The 23,606-nt window shown below is 44.3% G+C and overlaps 1 protein-coding gene across 1 annotated transcript in view; it reads left to right on the top strand.

The window, feature by feature from the left end:
* Positions 1 to 4,614: 4,614 nt before the first annotated feature.
* NT5E (5'-nucleotidase ecto) overlaps positions 4,615 to 23,606 on the top strand; it is a 39,043-nt gene continuing 20,051 nt past the window's right edge. The window contains exons 1-3 of the mRNA XM_077305242.1: positions 4,615 to 5,089; positions 15,040 to 15,262; positions 19,530 to 19,718. Coding sequence (XP_077161357.1) covers positions 4,751 to 5,089; positions 15,040 to 15,262; positions 19,530 to 19,718 — 751 coding nt within the window. The 5' untranslated portion in view covers positions 4,615 to 4,750. The remainder of the gene's footprint in view (positions 5,090 to 15,039; positions 15,263 to 19,529; positions 19,719 to 23,606) is intronic.

Raw genomic sequence — 23,606 nt, 5'->3', positions numbered from 1 at the left:
GTTTCCTTGGATTGCTAATTGCCTGGAGGGGGGGGGAAAGCCCTATCACTTTAATAGACACTTAATAGAATACTATTAACTTTAAGCTATAAGCATGAACCAAATATGGAAAAGCAATATGTATCAGCCTTAATACAAACTGCCATGTAGTCAAAGCCATTGTCTTCCCCATAACAACCTATGGATGTGAAAGCTGGACCCTGAAGAAGGAAGACAGGAGGAGAATAGATACATTTGAATTATGGTGTTGGAGACGAAGGCTGCGAATACCATGGACAGCAAAGTTACCAACAAGATAGTTTTAGAGAGGAACAAACCTCTCTAAATGCTCAGCATGGTCCGCGGCAAAAGGAAATGTGGTCGCCAAAGGATCCGCTGGCTCAACGCAATCAAAGCCCATACAGGGATGACCATGAACCAACTAAAAGAAGCAGACATTGACAGAGACGTATGGTGAAAACTTTCCTATAGAATCGCTGAGGGTTGGACGCGACTGAACAGATAACATCATTATCAGGGGAAAATTCACATTTTCACATAGCAAGCCTCTGTTAAAGGAGCAGGACTTTCTTTCCCTTGTCTTCCAACCTATTATCAATTAGGTTTATGTTCCAAATCCCAAATCATCTTTGCTGTCTTCCTCCTAACCTTTTCCGATCTCCCTCCCTCTTTCTTAAGGCAGCACATGAAGCTGGTCACAAGCCCTTAACTGTGATTTCTTCACTTCTGAGTGTTGGCTTCTCAGTGAAACACCTGTTCCTCATTCTTTCTTCAGGTTCTTTCCACAAATTGTCACTTTCCCCCCAGCCAATGGAATCTAATTTGCTGTGATTTTCCCCCTCTGTAGCTTAGAGATATCTTGCATCACTCTGAGTCAGGCTTCATGCACATTAGGGTGTGGGATGATTTGTGGACATAGGCCAAAATACCAGAACAGGAGTTTCATCTAGGGGCCCACAAAGGATTATGCCATAATAAACTGTTAGTGTCAAAATGCCACAAGAGGACTCTTTTTCACTTTTACCGCAAGATTAATATGGCTACTCCTTTAGAATTTTTCTCATCATGACATCTCCATGCCATCAAATTTCTGCCTGCCATGGAGGTGTTAAAGATGCAAGAGTCTTGCCACACAAAGGTTAGCAAGAGTCCCATGGCACCTTAAAGTTCCATCTCTTGCTAGGTGAATTAAAAAAAAATCCAGGATAATCTTTTGTATACTAGAGATGTCTTCTTCACATGCAAAGTTTACATCTGGAGCAGTGAGCTCTAGTTCATGAAAGCTTATGCAAGAATGTAAAAATGTGTTGGTCTTCAAGGCACTACAAGACTTGCATTTATTTTTGCTGCTTCAGATACACATGGCTACCTCTGTGGAAGCCCTATGGCAAACTAATAAGAGATGGTGTAACCTGCAGCAAGAAAAAAAACCTATGATGATTTACCACTTGGTTACAATTTGTGAACATACAACATAGCGTATTAAAACTCCTTTATCACAAGTCTTCATACTTCAAAGGAACAACTCCCTCAACATAATGAGGATGAAAGGAGACATTCTGAAGCTCCACAGAGAGCTTTCTGAGGCTCATGGGCCATTCCCTGAGCTGCAAGAGAGGGCTGTATATAAATATAAGAAAAATAAATAACGCATTTTCAACTGCAAGGCCAAATAAGTTGTTCTACAGGTCTTTTAAAATTGTTAATCTGATATCAGTTTCTTACAGTGCAGATGTGGAAACAAAGTTCATCCAGTTCAAAGGTATGGTTACTTGTTATCTTTTTCATATTTTCCTCTACAATTCCACCCCCAGTCCTGCTAATGAGGTTGGTTGGAGAAGGAACAGAGAAGAGACAGGAAACAGGGACAAGTGGGAAGGGAGAGTGGCAACAGTGTGAACCTTGTGACCTTCTGAGCCACACATTGTGACTTGAAGATCTTACGTGTACTTGGCACCAAACCCACTGACAGGTAAACTAGAAACCGTCAGTACAGTAAAGGTGTATTAGAACTTTGGGAAAATGAAGCCGAATCAAAATATACTTTGCCTTAAATGACTATCATCTTTAAACTACTGGAAAAGCACCCATCATCTCCACTTAACTAAAGAGGTTTTCTGAACTATTACCTGCGTCTCTTTCTTTTTACCTGTGGGAATCAAAATTAAAAAATAACATTTCTTTTGTTAACCTTAATTAGCAATGGAATGACCATTAGCTACAAACTACAGAATGGATCCCAATAGCCTGTTCCGACAGTGACATTCCTTGCTAGTGGCACATGGAAATGTCTGCCACTGCAAGCTCTTCTACAGGTGGTGGAGACATTCTTGTGCCAGAGAAAGCAAGCACCATAGCAAAACAGATCCCTAGGACTCTCCATTGACTGCATAAAAAGAAACTGGACTCATAAGCAGCTGAAGCAACCTCATGCTTGTAACTTTAACAATAAATTCCCCTTTGAAACGTGATACATTATATTGCCTTTTGTATATTTTGCCAATGATTGGTTTTATATACAGAAAGAAGTCATATGGGCTCTGAAAGAAAAGGCTTGTATTTCAGGAGATGTGACATTTTCTGAAAATGCCTGAAAACAAATTTTGAAAACAAATTTTGATACATCAGCCTCACAGCGTTGGTGACTTAACGAATATGAAAGAACTAGCATTCCTTGGTTCCTCAGAAGTTCCATGCCAAATTATTCTATACCAGATGTCGTTACTGTCTGCTCTAACACCTCCTTCAAGGCCACAGGCAGAGGGAGATTTTTTCCAACGATTGCTTCCTGAGATCTCTTAATTGGGGGTTCTAGAACTGGAGAGGAAATCTTCACCATGGGAAGTATTTTTCTGGTCTCCCAGCTCCACTGTCCCTTCATCCATAACAGAAGGGAATGGGTATACTTTGCCAGGGACACATTCTAATAACAATACACATGGGGACCTGCACAAGAGTTATGATGTGCAAGACAACTAAAAACAGATGTTAACAAGGAATCCATATTTCAAGTTTTTGAGCAGCTCTTCAAAGAGAATTTTTGCTTATTAACTTCCTTCTAGTTTCAGTGGATAGCAGTTTTGGTCTGCTGCAGAACAGTTAAGGTTCAAGTCCAGTAGCATCTTATTTTATCTAGATTGCTGGTCTCGAAAGTGTCACTGGACTTGAACTCTAATACTTACTTGTGCAACTGATGGAGCGCCATCAATGATAGGTCACTACTGTTGTTGTATTGCTAACTTGAAAAAAGCAAGTGTCATCACCATTCACTGTCATTTATCAGCATCTGGTTGCAAAAAACTTCAGTAATTACCTGCAAAAGTCATTACAGTCACCACTGCAGTTACAATCCATGCTCTCAATAACTGAATATTTCAGAAGAATGATTTTGAATATCTGCTGCTTTATTTTGAAGTTGGCTATCAAGAGGCAACTATGTGACTCTTTTATGACTATCCTGATACAGTCGTGGAGTTTTCTGAAGACATGAATGATTTACCCAGTGATAAACTCAAAGAGATTGAGCATGACATTCCTTTGAGACCTGAATGCCTCCTAAGGTGCTACTGGATTCAAATCTGCAGACCAACACATTTACCCTCTGAAATGTATTTATCAGTACTATTTGCAAAGTTAAACTAAATTAATTTGTACTTGCATGGAAATGAGGACAGTCTTATTAAGGCCAAATCGCTCATCTTTTCATTTTTTTCAAAGTTAATTCTGAACAGCAGTGTAGGCTGTCATGAACTATACCAATTTTTGAGCCTGTCTGAGTTAAAAGAGAAAGGTTGGATACAAGATTTTTGTGACCATTTGGATATTCTGCACAAAGATATGTCTGGGATGGGCTTTAAATGGAAATTCCAGATTAGGTAACAAATCCGTTTTCAGATACTGAGGAAGCTGGGGTAGCGGAGGAAGAACTAATTGAGTTACAAAATGACAAAGTTTAGTAAATTGTACAAAGAGTTTTGGTCACAGAAAGAAATGTATTGCACTACAGGCAGTGGCTAAGAAGTTCCTCGTTGAATTCCCAACATCATATTTGATAGAATGTGGTTTTAATGTGGTCATCCAGCTTTTCTCCAAGCAAAAATATTATTCGAAAAACGTGTAATTGGATTTTAATAAATGTGCAGTTGTTACTGTTTGGGAATGCATTATCATTTTCTTCCTGAGTGGATCATGCCAACTGCTCTCCTAAACAATACTTTCGACACATCGTAGGGTAAGGTAGGATAGGGTAGGGGGCACCAGAGATCTATCTATGCAACCAAGGGGGCAGCGGACCTAAACATTCTGAGAGCCATTGCGCTATGCCATAGCTTAGTCGGCTTCGCGGTACTGTTGCGGAGATCAAATTTTGCGTATGCATCTCTGAGCCCTTTGAATGACGCTGGACGGTGTATTAATGTAATGCCGAGGTAAGCCCAAACCGAGGCAGGAAAGGCCCACATTTCTCAAGGAGATTCGTGGAAAGGAGGGGCAGAACAGCACAGTCGAAGCCGCAACGCGACCTCACCCCGCCGTCCCGGGGCAGGGCAGGACAGGACAGGGCACGGCAGATAGGGCCGCTTCCACCGAGGCCTGCCAAACGCCTCCACGGGCAGGCGGCTCTTCCCAGCGCGGTCGTCACCGTTTCTCTTCCCGCCCTCCTGGCACCCTGAGCCTCAAGCGCTTCTGCCCCCGGCCGCGCCTGCCAGTGCGCCGCGAGCGAGCGAGCGAGCAACGCGTGCGTGTTGGGAACATGCAGCGGCAGCGCTGCCGGCAGAAAGGCGCGCAAAGGCTCCCGCTGCTGTTGCTCGCCGTGGCGTCCTCGGCGGCGGCGCTCGAGCTCACCATCCTGCACACCAACGACGTCCATGCCCGGGTGGAGCAGACGAGCCGCGACTCCGGCAAGTGCGTGGGGCAGGACTGCTACGGCGGCGTGGCGCGCAGAGCCACCGCGGTCCGGCGCATCCGCGACACTCACCCCCACGTGCTGCTCCTCGACGCGGGCGACCAGTACCAGGGCACCGTCTGGTTCAGCTACTTCAAGGGCCAGGAGGTGGTGCGCTTCATGAACCTCCTGCGCTACGACGCGATGGTGAGTCCTGCCAGCCCCCCTGCCTCCGGCGGCAGCAGGCGCACAGGCGGGCCCCCGTCCGTGCCGCTTGCTGAGCGCTTCTGCAGCGAGGTTGGGAACCTCGCGGGGAAAGAGCAAGGCGAGAGAACGGTGCTGGCGAAGGAAGACGCCCCAAAGAGAGAGAGCGAGAGAGTCATGACAAGGAAGGGATGCGGGGTATAGTCGCCGACTGATAGGAACTAATTTTGCGATGGAGAGCATTCTTCTGTTCGTGGTAGCTGTAGCTTGGCTTTCCAGCTATAGCCTGGACATAACTTCTATTTATGACCCATTAAAAATAAACAAAGTTGTGTTTCAGGCTCGATCTTCAGTTTAAAAAACAGGGAGGGGTACATTAGGGTACATTAGGGTATGATGGAAAGGCTAGCTCCCTGTTCTGCCTTGGGTAGAAATAAGAGGAAGTTACAAACTTACCTAGACCGCCCTCGGTGCAAAACTGAATTTAAGCTCAAGCAAAGGTCACTGACATCAAGGAGGCATTACTGACGCTGCTGTTGGATAGCCAGCACTAAGTCCGGGCTGGCTCTATTTGTTTGTTATAATTGTTAATGAATTGATAATACATTTAGTCCAAGCTAAGCAGGGTCAGCACCCTCCCCCCCCCCTGTGTTTGGATGGGTGAAAGTCCTGGGTTGCAAAGCAGAGCCAGAGCATTGGCAAACCACCTCTGAATGTCTTGCCCTGAAACCTTTCCTTTGGGAATGCCATGTCAGCTATGATTCGATAACAAAACCTCCTCCCCTCCAAAAACAAACAAACAAAAAGCCCCTTTAAGACCCACAGTATAAAGGGAATATAAAAAGAGAATGTGGTATCATGGTTATAATATTGGAGACTTAGGTTCAGATCCCAACTGTGCAATGGATGTTTGTTGGGTGACCTTGGGCTGGTCACTCTGCCTCAGTATCATATACCTCACAGTATTATTTTGAGGCTATAATGGGGAAAGGTTAACATTAAGGACTTTGGGTGTCTGTTGGGGAAAAGAACAGGGGATATATAAATAGATGTAGTTCAAGCACCCATAAATGCTTTTCTGCCTTTCCTCATTTGTATTTGAGGATGGTCCTCCATAGAGGGTAGAAGACAAGTTTAGGAAATGAAAGAAGATTACAGTTTGACCTACAAGGTACCTTGTTGGCTTTGTATGGATTCTCCCAACTCAACCCTCACGGGACCATCATGAACCAAAACACAGGACTAAATGTCCATAAAGAACAATGTTGGCCTTGATTTGATAGTGGGTTTATGGATTGCTATGAATTTTTTAAAAAATCCTCACTGAAAATCTGTTTAGCTGCATATTTCAAGCCATAACGGCAATAGGTAATAACGGATCCTATCTTTTTACATGAACATTGAGCTCTAATTTGATTGTGAATGGGTGGTACAAATGTGCGATACACCTTTATGATCCATGCCCCAGATAGAGGATTTTCTGCTTGGACATAATTGTAAAGTACAGTGCAGTCCATAGATAAGGGTGTAAGTTGTAACTCCGTGGTGGTTTGCGCTGCCTTTGTGTATTTTTTGTTTTCAATTCTTGCCTTGTTCTCTTATTGCAAATGCTGATGTCATTTAAACCAGGGGTAGTCAAACTGTGGCCCTCCAGATGTCCATGGACTACAATTCCCAGGAGCCCCTGCCAGCGAATGCTGGCAGGGGCTCCTGGGAATTGTAGTCCATGGACATCTGGAGGGCCGCAGTTTGACTACCCCTGATTTAAATATTTGCCCTTCTTAATATGAGCTTTTATCCACCCTAGTTTATACATCCTGAGAACCTGAGAGACTGCCCTGGTTCAAAGCCTGGCTTTTGCCCAAAACCCTTCAAGGAGGAAAGCAGGTGGGAATGCCATAAATTTGCCTAGGTATACCAGAAAAATAAGGAGCTTGGGGTTGATCACCCCGAAGGCCCATTATGCACGGCCGCCGAACCAGCGATTTCAGGTCACATGGAAAACGTGGAGGGGGAAGACACAAAGCACACCAGTTATGCACGGGACGGGGCGCAACGGCAGCAAAACCCAGAGTAACCGATTATGCACGCGGCAATCCCAGCACCGTGTCTGGTTGCGCCCCGGTCACCAGGAAGCTGCGTTTTTTCCACGTTTCGCTAACCGGCTTTTTGGGAAAGGGGCTTCTTGGGAGCATAAACGCAACAGTTCATTGGCTGTTCTGTTGGATTGGCAGCCAGGGGCGGGAAGAAGCATGGAAAAATATTGCTTCCTTTGTTGTGATTCCAGCGAGACCAGAAACATGTGTGGAATGAATACAATGCTACTGGGTCTTCAATATTCCAGTAGTATTAAAGTTATGCGGAATGACGAAATTTCACTATTAAATATAGCATACTGCAAACATTCAGCAAAATTGGTCCTTGTGCAGAAAGCACCTTGGGAAACTCCATACAGCAGTATCCACACCAGAACCTGGTTTTTGAGCAAAATACTCCTGATGTCTCATTGAATTGCAGTCTTAAAATTGTTGAGGTCAGTAGGCTTTGAGAAACGTCACTCTGGTTAAGATTGTATTGTAACTTAAGATCTGAGGATTCTGCTACATTCCAGAATCACCATATATATATGGGAGTACAGAACACTTTAAACTCTTTTTCTTTCCACTTAGGTTGTATAATGGTAAATGGAGAGCCAGCTTGGTGTAGTAGTTAGGAGTGCAGACTTCTGATCTGGTGAGCCAGGTTTGATTCCACACTCCCCCACGTGCAGCCAGCTGGGTGACCTTGGGCTTGCAACAGCACTGATAAAGCTATTCTGACCGAGCAGTAATATCAGGGCTCTCTCATCCTCACCCACCTCATAGGATGTCTGTTGTGCAGAGAGCAAAGGGAAGGCGACTGTAAGCTGCTTTGAGACTCCTTTGGGTAGAGAAAAGCGGCATATAAGAACCAACTCTTCTTCTTCTAAATAAAGATGATTTTATAAACAGGTATTTGTACAGTTTAACAAATTCACCACGTTATGACAAGTCCTCAGGTTAGTTTTCTTCATATGAGGAATAACAGTTTGTGGTGGTGGTGGGGAGCCATGCACATACACACCAAAATGTGCTTTATGCATTGCAGTGGCTCTCCAGGGTCACTTTGAGCACTATAGATGCTCCAGCACTGAGCCTTGCCTTACACAATGCCCTCCAGCATTGCCCTACACAAATTTTAATTCCTGAAACTGCATAGCAGGGAAGCATTTAAATTCCCCCTACCTTTCTCCCCCATTCTCCCCAAACTCTAATCCAAATTATACATACTTCCTCACATATATTCTGTTCGTATCTTAAAACACTGGGGGAAATTTATCATAGCTCTTTCAGCATCTTGATTAATTTGTCCCGTGTTTTCATTCAGAGCTGAAATTGGTCCATATATTCCAAAAACTGTAGGAATAAATATTGGTGCTTAGTCCAGGAAAAGGAGCTCATATTCCTTTTATATCTCAACAGCGGATGATGAAATGCAGAATCGTGTTTAATATTCTGAAATCACTTCACCATTTTCAAGACTAGGTGCATCTGTGTTGTGAATCTAGAGGGTGTCAGTTTAGTTCAAGTGGATAGTTTGCAGTTATGAAAGGCCATCTACCTTGCAAAAAGTGGACCCTATCAAAAATCAGAAACTCGGTTTGTGGACTAGAGCATATTTAGAAGCATTTCAGGTCTAAAATTTGAATTAAATCTCTTCTGCAATCAATGGAATCATCATTGAATATCATTGCTTCAATAATACTACCTCCCACACTTATCTTCCCTTGGGACTTGTCCAGTTTCAGTTGACTGCTTAAGGGATAACTTCAAAACAATTATGAGTATGATTTATGCCACACTGAAGCTTGGCTCCATATCACAGTACTATGGAAACAGCATTTGTTCATAGGCATGGACTCTGTTCACTATTAGGTGCTCTTTATCTAGATACAAAATTTTCCTATATACAAACATGTGACCCAAGAAACTAGTTCTTTTACCAGCACACAATTCAGCTGAAAGTTAGTCCATCAAAATCTGATCTGAGTTTAACAAAATGTACTGGTATTTTGAAGTATGAACATCACAAGTTCACAATTTATTTATTTGTTTATTTATTTCTCAACTTTTTTACCATTGAAAAACCGCTGAAACGTTCTTCAGGCTTCGAGAAACTCCCAAAGTGGGGTAATTGTGCAGAATATGGTTGGGAAGCATAGCAGTGTACATACCCACCCAGGGCCCTTCCCCTTCCCACCCCTTCCACTCTCATTGTTGGCCATTTTGGGAGGGGGGGAGGGTGACAGGACCATATATTGCCATATCACCTGATAAATGTTTAACACATTTTAAAAATATTTTTAACAATTAAAGAACTCCCACCCATACAAGACACCCCAGGGTTTCATGAAACTTCGGTTGAGAAAGCCTGATTTAAGGCATTCATAAACCACATTCCTGTATTACTCAAAGGTTCTTTTAAAACTTATTTAAAATCTAATCCATGCCTAAAAGCAGCATTACCAATAAGAATAAACCAGAACAATTAATAAAAAAGGTTTCTTAAACTGTAAGTTGCTACCATTTTATGAAAAAACATCAGAGATGACACTGAACAAGAGACACTTGTAAGCTTTGGTAACCAAGGCTTAGAGCAGTGTTTCTCAACCTCCCTAATGCTGCAACCCTTTAATACAGTTCCTCATGTTGGGGTGACCCCAACCATAAAATTATGCCAGTGTTCTTTCACAGAAATTAAACTGAAACTGACCAATGGTGTGAAAATCCATTGTTCATGACTGTATATAAATTGTATGTAAATTGGTGGGCAACTTGAGGAGGAGCAGCAACAGTGGTGGCGCCCCCCCCTCCCTGGCCAAGCTGCTCACCCTGCCATGACCCTGTGAAAAGGTTGTTCGACCCCCAAAGGGGTCCCAACCCCCAGGTTGAGAACCACTGGCTTAGAGTGACCAGTAAGTTATTTAAAACAAAATTTAAAACTATTTTTCTTTATGTAATATAGATATTATATTTTTATCATTATGCACCAAATTCAATACTGACAATTCCCATCTTTTCCCCTTTTTTCTTCCTTTATAGCAACATCTACTGGATCTTTTTTATTCTATTACTTATTATATGTCTGAAGCTATTATATTTGACAATTTAGGTGTATGCGTGACCATTGAAGAAAGGCATTGTGCTGAAATGTATTTGTTTAGGGTCATTTGGTCCTTGTTTGATATTTTGTCAAACTTTGTATGTGAGGCTATTTCTTAGGCCTAAAGTGGTTTTTAACTAGAGGCAAAGCCTGTTGCATCCAGGGAAACAACAGGCACTAGGATGCACATCTGCACTGTGGCCTTCCTGGGGGCTAGCTACATGGCAAAATCTCCTGGCCACCCCTGGGCTCTTGAGGCTCCACCTCCAAACTTCAAGGAACATTCTTGACCCTAGGGTCACCAACCTCCAGGTGCTGCCTGGAAATATCCTGGAATCTGCAGACTATAGAGATCAGCTCCCCAGGGAGCTGTTTTGGAGGGGGAACTCTCAAATGACAACCCATCTCCAGGCTTCTGGAGATAAAAGGGCTTGCTTGGGAAGAGGGGAACTCTGTGGCACTGTGCCTCAGAGAGGTTGCAGGATGCCAGTCTCCAGTGGGCAACTGGGGATTTGCTGGAATCGTAGGTCATTTCCAGGAGAAAAGGGCTACTTGGGAGGGGGGACTCTCTGGCTTTGGATCTCATGGAGGTGCAGGGATGCTAGTTTCCAGGTAGGAAACAAAGAGAAATGTTGTGGGCCAGTAACTGTTAATAACAATAAACATCAAATAATTAAAAAACTTGTCACAGTTTCTTCCTTCAATGAAAATATTTAATTGATAGCAAAATTTGCTTGAAGAACTGAAAACCTTTCAGTCTGTATGTTCATCGGTTCAGTTCAATATCAAAGTAAAACCATTTGTATGTTACAACCAGTCATGAAAACATGGCAAAGAACTTAGGGGGGTTATCAGTTATTGCTTCTATGTCAGTTTATTTCAACTTTTTTACCATTAAGAAACCTCTGAAATATTCTTCAGGCTTCAAGAAACCCCAGAAGTGGGATCTCCCAGTCTGAGGTGGGGGCTAGCATCCCTATTACTGTTCAGGGATGCCAGCCTCCAGAGGGGACCTGGAGAATCCCCAGAATGAAATCTCCTTTCCAGACTGCAGAGATCAGTTCCCCTAGATAAAAGGGCTGCTTGGGTGGGGAGGTCTCTGTGGCACAGTGCCCCAGGGAGGATCAGGGATGTCAGCCTCCAGGGACTTGGGGAATGACAGCTCCAGACAGCAAAGATCACTTCCTCTGGAAGAAAGAACTGCTTGGGATGGGAATGGGGGGGGGCTGTATAGCACTCCCCACTACACACACAAACACAAACATATGGAGAACACAGAAGACAAAAACATTTCTCCCTTCTCAAACTGCAAACCTTCTTAACCAGACAATCACCTCTCCATGTACAAAATACCTCAGTGTCTGCCTCCTTGGATTGCTCTGAGAAGCCATTGTCCAGAAGGCTGAAATTTAAACAAAAATAATTCTATAACAGGCAATGAGAATGTCAACAAAGACTTACACCATCCTTCTGCAGCAGCTTCTTCTGCATGTGCTCTAGCTACAGTGCTTTAAAACAATGGCAATTCGTACAGCTTGGTGTAGTGGTTAAGAGCAGTGGCTTCTAAGGTGGCCAGCTGGATTTGATTCTCTGCTCCTCCACCTGCTGGGTGACCTTGGGACAGCTGGTTGACCTTGGGCTAGTCACAGTCCTGTTCTGAGAGCAGTTTCTCTCAGAGCTCTCTCAGCCTTACCTAATTCACAGGGGGTCTGTTGGGAAGAGAGGAAGGAAGGCTATTATAAGTTACTCTGAGGCTCCTTTGGGCAGTGAAAAACAGGTTATAAAATCATCTTCCACTAGGTTAATGCTACTGGGAAACAGTGGGCCATTCCGCACAAGGACCAATGTTGCCAATTGGTTTCACAAAGCGCTACTTTAAATAGTGGAATCTTGGCGTTCCGCATACCTTCATTTTTAGTGGAATCCAGTAGCGTTTCATTTGTTCCCCACAGGTTTCCAGTCTCGCAGGAATCGCTAGAAAGGAAGCAATTTTTTTCTGTGCTTGTTCCCGCCCCTGGCCATCAATCAAATGGAACAGCCAATGGGCGGTTGTTATCATGCTCCCAAAAAACCCCTTTCCCTTTAAGCACAGTTAAAAAAAACACACGTTTCAACGAATATGCCTTGATGCTTCCTAATGTAGAGACCCATCTAGCTGGCATGTGAGCTGGCGAGTCATCGTTACCACGCTCCCCCGAGTGAAAAAAAAATCCCCCCTTGCATGGGCGCGATTTTTGGGCAAAATTAAAGGGAACTGGCAAACAGGAGGCTGTGTTGTGCTTGAGGACTTAGGGGAGCTCTAAAGCACTTCTGTGGAGGGATTGTAGCCGGAAAAGCCTCACTAGGTGAATCAAACCTCGCTGGCTCGTTGCTTTCCCCACTCCGAGGGGGGGGGAAATGGCGATCGCTTCACCGGAAGTTCAGAGGAGAGAGCCAGGGGGAGGGACTTTGTAGCAACCGCTACACTGAGAATGCACAGGTCTTTTTCGCAAGTGTTGCAGGTTGTTGGCACTTTTCTGGATTCCCCGGAAATCACTACAATGAAGCGATTTTGGCGCTAGTGTTGCAGGAGTGTTGCAGATCGCTCACGACATCATGTGGAACGTAGTTTTACTGGCGAAAACAAAATCTAATACTAGTGCTATATTAAAGTCGTGCGGAATGGACCAGTGTCTCCCCCTCCACATGTCCCCATGATGCTTCTGTGCCTCATTTAAAGTTTCTACATCTTCCATGCCATTGGTGTCAAATTTGCTTTGTTGCGATGGTCTTGGAAAGATTGCAGCAAGACCAAGGTAGTATCCATATGGAAAGGGAAAGTCTTACATCTTCCCAGTCCCACCCAAATCAGCATTATTTTTTGTGCTGCAATTGCCTGTGATGGTTACCCCCAAAGCATTTCTCACTTATCATATTACAAATTGGAACCTCACTTGAGTAAATATTCCCAGGACAGAGGCTTTTCCTGGCTGCTCTGAGTCCCAGAGGGCCAGCAGGGGGGCATTTCTGTGCCAGCAGCAGCCCCCTCCCCCAGAAGGCACGTAGAAGCTATCCCAGGAGGCAGCGCGCTTCCCACCACCATGTCCTCTGAATTGAAAGACACCAGGAGACCAGGACAACTTACTGGCAGCAGGGTATGCTCTGAGGCTGATTCCTCTTCTACCCAGCAAGCCTCTGTACCTGGCAGGAAGCCGGATGTGGAGAGCTGATTTCTAGCTTTTCCTGGCTGAGGATTCCCTTCTGATTAGGGCTAAACTACCAAAGTGGGCCATTCCTGACTGAGGGTCATCTCTTATCTCCTATTTCTCCTATTAGGGAATATTTCCAGGAGGGGGGATCAGTTAGGGAGTGAGTTGTCTGCATGCAATTTGAGCTGACTGGCCTTCATTGGCAGAGTGCTCTCTCTGTTGGTGGCACAGCCCCATGAACAGCCAATCAGGTAAGGATGGGGTGGTCAAATCTCAGTATGGTTAGTGATGTATATATTTAAATATTATTGCATCTATATAGAATCATAGAATCATAGAAACATAGAGTTGGGAGGGGCCATACAGGCCATCTAGTCCAACCCCCTGCTCTACGCAGGATCAGCCCAAAGCATCCTAAAGCATCCAAGAAAAGTGTGTATCCAACCTTTGCTTGAAGACAGCCAGTGAGGGGGAGCTCACCACCTCCTTAGGCAGCCTATTCCACTGCTGAACTACTCTGACTGTGAAAAATTTTTTCCTGATATCTAGCCTATATCGTTGTACTTGTAGTTTAAACCCATTACTGCATGTCCTTTCCTCTGCAGCCAATGGAAACTGCATCCTGCCCTCCTCCAAATGACAACCTTTCAAATACTTAAAGAGGGCTATCATGTCCCCTCTCAACCTCCTTTTCTCCAGGCTGAACATTCCCAAGTTCTTCAACCTATCTTCATAGGGCTTGGTCCCTTGGCCCCAGATCATCCTCGTTGCTCTCCTCTATACCCTTTCAATTTTATCTACATCCTTCTTGAAGTGAGGCCTGCACACAGTACTCCAGGTGTGGTCTGACCAGTGCCGTATACAATGGGACTATGACATCTTGTGATTTTGATGTGAGGCCCCTGTTGATGCAGCCCAAAATGGCATTTGCCTTTTTTACCGCTGCATCACACTGCCTGCTCATGTTTAGTTTACAATCCACAAGTACCCCAAGGTCGCGTTCACACACAGTGTTACCTAGAAGCATATCCCCCATCCAGTAGGCATGCTTTTCATTTTTCTGACCCAGATGCAGAACTTTACACTTATCTTTATTAAATTGCATCTTGTTCTCATTTGCCCATTTTTCCATTGTGTTCAGATCTCGTTGAACTCTGTCTCTATCTTCCGGAGTATTTGCCAGTCCTCACAATTTGGTGTCATCTGCAAACTTGATGAGTAATCCTTCCACCCCCTCATCTAGATCATTAATAAATATGTTAAAAAGTACCGGACCGAGCACCGAGCCCTGAGGTACCCCGCTACTTACCTCCCTCCAGTCTGATGACACCATTGACAACAACTCTTTGAGTGCCCACCTAACTATCTGAAAATCCAGATTGCAGTCCTTCAATTTATCTAACAGAACATCATGAAGAACCTTATCAAATCTCAATTTAGATATAGTGTGTTGCTTGAGTACAGATCTGTAGAACATGTTCTATGTGCAACAATTTCTCTTAATAGTATTTTTTACAAGAATGAAAATTTATTAGGATTTCTGGCCATAGCAAATAATTTTCTATCTTCTACCTCTTTTTTTAGGCCTTGGGAAATCATGAATTTGACAATGGTGTGGATGGATTATTGGATCCACTACTTAAAAATATTAAATTCCCTATTTTAAGTGCAAATATGAAAGCCAGCAAGCAATTGGCAAATAAAATTTCAGGACTTTTCCATCCTTATTCCATATTAAATGTTGGCTCAGAAAAAGTAGGAATTGTTGGCTATACCACAAAGGAGACACCTGTTCTTTCAAACCCAGGTATGGATTCCTTTAATACTCTTATATTTGATTAAGTTTCTGTGATTTTTTTCACTAGCTTTTAATTTTTATTTAGTAACAAGTTGATGATGAAACTGATATATATGCTAACTAAATATTTGTGTGTGTGTGTGTACCTTAACATGATACCATTCCTGTTTCAGATACTTTGGAAAGGGAAGGTGGCATGGTATAGCCAGATCTTGATTGTTGAGCATGGTGGGTATTTGGACAGGAGACCATCAAGAAAGACTCTGCAAAGGAAGGCAATGGCAAACCACCTCTTTTTCTCACATGCCTTGAAACCCATTTGCTGGAACTTCCATAAGTCAACTGTGGCATGACGGCTCTTTACACACACATTAGATGAACTGAGGCTTGAAGGAGAGATCATTTAGACCGTTTATGCCATGGGACCTTCACTGCCCCAGCTCCCATGCAGGAGCACAAATCCAGGCCGGATGAGGTGCACCAGGCCAAATGCTCCCCCATGTGGGTGCAGGAAAGGTAGGGCAACTTGCCATGACTAAAACTCCAGCCTGCAGCCCGGCATGAAACCTCCAGTGCATAAACGGTCTTACGGGCTAAGTAAAGAAAATAGAATAGGCTTTGTTGTTTATGCTGAACAGTCAGGGCATATATCTTCTAAGTACATGAAAGTAGTTAACTTCTTAGAGAAAATAACATTTGCTCTAAGTATAGTGATAATATCTATATCTCACTATGTTCTTGACTCTCCCTTGTAAGAAATATATAACTTTTTAAAACAGTTTTGGGAGTTTCAGTTAGTGTACCAGCATGCCTTATAGAGTTATACTCTTTGTTCTCAAAAACTGTAATAGGGCGTCTATCCAAGATACTTGGTTTCTCAATTGTAGCTCTTACTTGTATATTATATATTACAAGTATAGAAAATCAGTCTTTAATTTTACATGCAGGACCAAAATTAATCTGGCAAATTAACCAATCAACTTTCCTTTTACTCTTTTGAGAGTTCTTATTCAGACCCTGGAGATTCGAAGTAAAATAGCTTTTGTATAAAGTTCTTAAGACATAGACTTCAACTTGTTCATACCAAAAGAGATCAGGAAAAGCTAAGTATTTGCACTCTAGTGAAATTATACGTAGAATAGTTTACGTGTCTGGCAACTTTCTCTTTTTAGAATGTTAAGTAATGGCATGATAAATGTCCAACCTCACCCTTTCAAGTTTATTCATGTTCTCTTTCTCTTTCTCTCTCAAAACCCGAGATTAAAACTATACAAAATGAAAAAGCACACAACCACAGAAATGTAGGTTCTTGTTTTAACTATGGCATATTTCTAGAATTTCAAGTGCATTAGTCTTATGCACTGCCTGCCAGAACATTCCCAGTTCTAGTGCAGGTACACAGCTGGATATCTTACTGCCAAAATTTATTAATCCTTACCATTTGTTCTCCCTAATATTTGGGAAAGGCCCCTGTGGGCAGAGTACTCTCTGGGACACATCTGGTGTTAAGACTGCGCTTCCACCCACACAGGCCAATCCGGCCGTGCCCAGCAAAGCTGGCTGCCCCCTGGATCTGGCTGTCCCCTGGAGCGCCTGTCCAGACGCTCAGCAGCTGCAAAGGGTGGCAAACCTCTGGTGGCCTGACTAGGCTGCTGCCATGCATGCACACCAGCCCAGCTCCCAATCCCCAACCTTGCTCACACCGCCACCTCCCCACCTGCTGCCGACCTCACCTGGCCGCTGGCGGCAGTGGCAAAGGCGCCCAATAACCGGCAGTGCCAGCACCAAGGTGGCAGAGGACAACTAGCGGAGAGCCAGTGCCCATGAGCTGTGCTGCAGAACCAACGCAGGCGTCACCAAGCTGCCACCAGAGAAGCAGCATTGCTGACAGTGAGCCACTGCTGGAGGACCGATGGGGGCGTCACAGTCCTTATGCCGGAGGGCCAGTGGGGCTGGAGGCAATCAGGCAGCACTGAACGTCTCGAGGTGGCAATGACCCTCCCCACCCCAGACAACAACTGCCACCCCCCATGCCATCACCCCCTCCCGCCACCGCCTTCCCGAACAAAAGGTGTGTGAGAGGGGAGGGAGGATGCTTCACGCCTCCCGAGCCCTGCCACTCCACCCGCATGCCACCTCCCCCACCATCACCCCGCTAGCGCCCACTGTATTCCTGACTGCAGCAGGCTTTTTTACTAGTATATTTATATTTATAGTCCGCCCCTATTGTACTATGCATCTTGGGGTGGCTTACAACAATATATAATAAAGCCAATATTAATGCAATATAGTCCAATACAAATATTAAATACACGGGACTGACTTCCACTTCCAGTTTTCCAGAGCAGGATGTATCCTCAGGTCTGATGTCTATTCAGCAAACAGAAATGTGTTTTGAAGATTAGTAGGGTTGTTGCTGTGCTCTACAGCAGTGGTCCCCAACCTTTTTCAGGCTGGGGGACCGAGGTGGGGAGGGAGGCCCGGGGACCAGGGGGAAGAGGGAGAGCGGTGCTCTCCCACTTCCCCCCCTGGTCCCCAGGCCTCCCTGTCCCCCAGGCTTGAGCGATTCAGCTGCCAATCGCTCCTGGCACAGTGAGCTCTATGGCACAGGGAGAGATGCGCCCAGTGGCGTCCATGCCTTCCCCCCCCCCCCGTGGCCCGGTACCAAGGGCTCCATGGCCCGGTAGTTGGAGAATACTGCTCTACAGTATAGCAGATTCCATGGTATCTAGAAATTTAATTGTGATATCTAGTATTTCCAGCAGTGATTTTATTGAAGCATTTCTCATTAGTACACAGACAAGTCTGCTTTATAGTTTTCCATCAGAATTCTTTGCTCTATTATGTATATCAGTGATTTTCAACATACCTAATGGCGCGATCGTTTATGCCCTGGGAACTTCACTGTTGTAGGGTTGCACACTCTGGCATACTGTCGAGCACGGAAGCCTGAGGCGGCCATTGGGGGGGGGCGCCAGTGCTGGCGGCACACCAGCCATTGCCTGCACGCAGGGGCAGAGCTCTATGCCTGCGTGTGGGTGCTGGCTGATTCACTGGTGCTGGCGCCCCTCCCCTCTGCATCACTGGTCGTCATTAGGAAGGCAGCGGGGCAGCAATGACCCTTTGGCAAAGGGTCATTAGACCCCCCTAGGGGTTGTGACCGCCAGGTTCAGAACTCCTGATGTATATGAACATTGTTTATATATGTACTTTACATTGTTTATATATAAACTTAACTTTTTTGAAGATGAACACTTCATTAGATGATTTTTACACTATCTCCAGTATTCAATTCAAGGGGGCTTTAAAAAAATAATGGAATTATGGTAAAGCTGGGTAATTTGCTAAACAATAAGTGTTACTGCTATATTTGTTCGTATGCTTCAAAACATTTATCATAACTTTAATAAAATCATGAGAATCTCAGAAGAGGTTAAGATTAGATTTTGTGGTTGGAAAAATGAGAAAATATAGTCCCTGAAATACCAAATCTTGACAGCTGAAAAATTTGAATGGCACATACATTTTTGGCCTGGTTCTTAGAACTAAAGGAAATTTTGTCAGGTCCTGCAGTATAGCATTATAAGGACCGTCTTGGTAAGCTGTTGACACAACTATTAGCCTGTTCCTGGGAGTGGAAAGTACCATCAAGTCAAAGCTGATTTATGGTGATTCTGTAGGGTTTCAAAGGCAGGAGACTTCGGAGGTGGTTTGCCATTGCCTGTCTCTACATCATAATCCTGATATTCCTTCAAGGTCTCCCATCCAAATACTAACCAGGACTAATGCTGTTTAGCTTCCAATATCTGATGAGATCAGGCTAGCCTGGCCTATCCAGGTAAGGGCAGACCTGTTTTCCCACTACTGCTGATAATGAAAATCTTGCCTACAATTGGAGCACATCTCCAGTTTGTGCCCCTTTCCCTGTGTAATGAATCCCATCTTTTGAGCAAAACAAATGTTCTCCTACAGCTAAAGCAGGCTGCCTGACTCGTTCTGTTAGGCATGTAACATGACAGCTAGTATATTTTTGTTTAGCTCAGGAAGACATCAGCCAGATAAAGTACTGCAATTGCTTTCAACTATATTGGCCCAAAGGATTCCCTGCAGTATAAGCCTCTATATAAACACAGATTCAGTAAAAATGGCAGTGTAGTGATGTGACTTTTAGCTGCAAATGGGGAGAAAATGATGTCTGTAATGTTCTTGTGCTTTGATATTAGGAAATCATGTTTTGTGACAACACAAGAAAACACATTTTTTTCTGGATTTTCAGGGCAGGATCTATTTTTTGAAGATGAAATTGAGGCATTGCAGTTACAAGTGGACAAACTTACGACGCTGGGTGTGAACAAAATCATTGCACTGGGTCACTCGGGTTTTGCTGTGGACCAAAGCATTGCTCAAAAAGTGAAAAATGTGGATGTCGTGGTTGGGGGGCATACAAACACATTTCTCTATACAGGTAAAGTATTTTGCTATAAAAGAGAGAGTTTCTAATTAGCATTTGAATGTTGTTAAGCTCTGTTGAGGTGTTTACTTCTCCAACCACCTAAGGCACGTAGCACCTGCTAGATCTGGATCCGTAGAAGGAAACTAGATTTACAGTAGAAATGTGATTATCCAACAGGCATGGGGAACAGGGACTATTAATCAAGTATATGCCAGTTCATTGCCCCGCCCTGTGACCAAGCCCCTCCCCATTAGAAATGCTACAGCAGCAGCTCCTGTGCCTGTGGGAGGGCCCTTCTTCTCTGAAGACAATGAAGTCATTGTATGCAGCTGGCAGTCCTCTGGAAGCCCTCTGGTGGAGTTGGCTTTCAGTGGCTTGAAGAAGGCCGAAGGGGAATGAGGTACCCAAAGATGACATCCATTGGCAGGAGCACAAAGAAGGAGGAGTGATGCCTACCAATTCCTTCATCTTGCTGGAGTTCTTGTGTTGCATCCCAGGCAAAGGTGCTCATTCTTCCAGGGATTTCCCTGAAAGGCCAGGCTTCCTGGCATTAGACACAGAAAGCAAATGTAGGAGCTGGATTTCTCATCAATATTTCTTTAAAGTATTTCTGTCTTGGTTCCAGCTGAACAGAATTGCGAAGAGCTAGCAGGATCAAGATAGGTGATAGAATCCAATAAAGGGAATATCGTGCACATTAACTCCCCCCCCCCCATTAACTGGTGACTCTTTATTGTGGTGATTCTGCTACCCCTCCTCTCTAGTTCTAAATCAGCCTGGGAGAAACAGATTGGAGAAAACCTTGGAAAGCATAAGACTGAGAATATAATGCAATAAAGGCTTTGTTTCTTTTCTTTTTAGTTGAGCATATCTGGAGAGTACTGTTTGCTACTCTCATAAGTCTGTCTTGCGTGTTCTATTTTTAACATTTAGCAAGGCTGTGGCCACCACTTCAACCTGATTATTCATCTGAGGCGCCTTTTCTCCTCAGGAAGTGGGTGGCTTTTGGTGTGTCATTACAGCACAGTTATGCTGGCTCATTTTCTAGTGGCTTATACAGTTGCAACATGCATGAATCATGTCTCTGCCCTACTTTGGTTTTACTTATTTTTTCCATCACTCTACATCTTTCCATGCCAGTATAAATCTCTGTTTTCTTGCTCAGCCTTCCCTAGGTTTAAGAGTTTACTCTCCACTTCAAAATAAGTCAAAATTAATTCAGAAAGAATAGCAAACGGCAACCTGTGTGTGTCATATTGAATAAACATGTAGGATTGTTTAGAAAAGGGCCTGATTTTAGAGCTGGCAGAAATCAGCTGCATCCCTATCAAATGTGAAACTGACTTACAGAGTTAATCTAATCAGAGGTGTACCCTCCTGAATCTATTGAAGTCAGTGATCTTAGAATAGTGGTTCTCAACCTGGGGGTCGGGACCCCTTTGGAGGGTGTAATGACCCTTTCACAGGGGTTGTGGCAGGGCAAGCAGCTTGGCCGGGGGGGGGGGTTGCCATCTACACAACAGCCTTGTGGAGTAGATCGAAATAAAACGTTCATCTGTCTGGAGCAGCAGAAAAGAGCAAGATTGGTATGGTGCGACAAGAGGCAGAACTGAACTGAGAAACCTCGGGGGGGGGGGAAACAGTTTATATACAATAGTGAAAAGTGGATCTTCACACCATTGGTCAGTTTTGTTTAATTTCTGTGAAAGAACACTTGCATAATTTTATGGTTGGGGGTCACCACAACATGAGGAACTGTATCAAAGGGTTGCAGCATTAGGAAGGTTGAGAACCAGTGTCTTAGAAGGATGTAACTCTGGTTAGTATGGATGCAGAACGGATTTAAACAAACAAACAAACAAACAAACAAACAAACAAACATATTCCTCACTCAGTTCTACTGTTGATTACTTAATTTCCTCCCTCCCCCAAACTTTATTTTGTGGCTTGAATCCTAGGTATTTGAATTAATGGGAGGGATCTTTGCCCCTTCCTTCTGCTATCCCGGTGCCTTCCCACAAGCTACTCCTGAAGTTTAGGAAACTCTGGAGATGGTACAAGCACAAAGGGTGAGGAGTGATTCTTCTCCAATTCCTCCTTTTTGCTAGTGCTTTTGTGCTGCATCACAAGTGCCCTGATCTTTAGGAGCTGCATTGCAATGGATTACAGTGGGATTGGAAAAACCTTTCCATGAATCTCATTTGGACCTTGTCCAGCCCTTCCTTCATCTGTGCACTCTCTGCTAAGTTATATTGATCAAACAACCAGCCCTTCCATGCCAGTTGCTCCCTTATTTTCAAACAAGCCTGTTGTCTCAATTTGACTAGACCTACTTTTGGAGTCCAGTTCCTGCCCTTCTTTCCCAGTTTGGACCACACAGCTTCAAGTATGATTGTGGTCGGCTATTGGACTTTCAGCAGACTGAATGTTCTTCACACTCCCTTTTGTTGTTGGCCACAGTTAAGACATGGATCCTGCAGTCCCTAGAGAGATGCAACTATTTGGAATGGATTCTATAGGCTATTTGGCCCAGATAAACATTCCATTTGTTTTTTTCAAACAACATAATTTGAGTAAACTCCACCAGGAACATCTTGCATTTTCCAGCACCATTACTAATGCATTTTGGGTGCTATCCAAAACACTAGTTTTAAAACAAGAAGTAGTGTCAGAGCCAGCGTTCACAAAGAATCATTCACAGCATGAGACACTGGTTGTCTGTGGAAGACAAAATCAACGGAATCCCCCCCACCCTGTGTACCCTCCAGTGTACTCTTCCAGGAAGAAAATATTTTCCCCTTTAGTAAGTGAAGAGACTTACTAAATTGAGTGTTAAAATATTTAAAAGGAAAACTTTAAAAATAGATGGTGTGTGCATTTACAAGCACATGAAATCGTTTACTTGAAGTTATGTAAACTTATCTTCTCATTTGGGATTTCCATGACATTGTTCAGTGTTTTTCCATACCAAAAGAATGATTTGGTTTTGGCTTTTCCAAGACCAGATCCATAAGAATTTTCTCAACCTCATTCAGCTGTAGCCCCTCTTGCCCCTCACAGCCCAAACAGCCACATCTAAGAATCCATTTACTCACAGGGGTGGCTCAGTTTTGGAGTATAGGGGACAAGATCATAACAGTGGGCTCACTGTTATATATAATAATTGGCTACAGGATAAGTGGGCGGAGAGGGCATGGCCTGTCAGAGGCAGGTCACGTCCACTCAGGACTTTGGCCCAATCATTCGGCCAAAGATCTGACAGGGCCCGTCCACCCAGCCCAGCCAGGGGCAATCTGGAGACCTCACTGCCAGTCTGCCCCTGACCACCGTAGAGAGAGGAGGTTCGTAGGGCTGCTGAGTGGGATGGGAACAGAGGCTGGGACAGGCTGCACCAGCCCTTTTTTGCCCCAAGGCTGTCCTAACTGTTGCGTCCAACTGTAACTTCCCTCACTTTGCCTCAGAACACTGACAGAGCTGGCAGGAGGCTGGTGAATGCGTTCCGTCCCCCCTCCCTCTCTTCAGGCCTGCTGCAAAGGAGCCTCTGACAGCCACTGACTGAGGGGAGTGAGGTATTTCCGAGAGCAACACAGGGGAGTCTGAGGGCATGGGTGTGGGCATTCCATTTGAGAGCAGGGAGCTTTCACCTTCTGCCAAACAGTGGGCTGACAAGGAGGCAACAGAAAAGCCCCTTCTCACTTAAAATACTGTTCTGACCAGCCTCGCTGCTGGAGGGAAGAAACAGCCAAGCCATGTGTATTTCTTCTTTGCAACTCTCTGCAGATTGAGGCCTACTGCACAGCGTTATTCTGCAGACGAAACTGGATCCCTTTGCAGGGGTTCTTTTGTCTCCTGTTTCAAGTCTTTCAATTCAACAACAACAACCTGTGTGGGAGGCCTTAA

The sequence above is a fragment of the Paroedura picta genome, chromosome 1 (assembly GCF_049243985.1).
Source record: "Paroedura picta isolate Pp20150507F chromosome 1, Ppicta_v3.0, whole genome shotgun sequence".
NCBI lineage: Eukaryota > Metazoa > Chordata > Lepidosauria > Squamata > Gekkonidae > Paroedura > Paroedura picta.
This window is presented reverse-complemented; position numbering and strand designations above follow the sequence as displayed.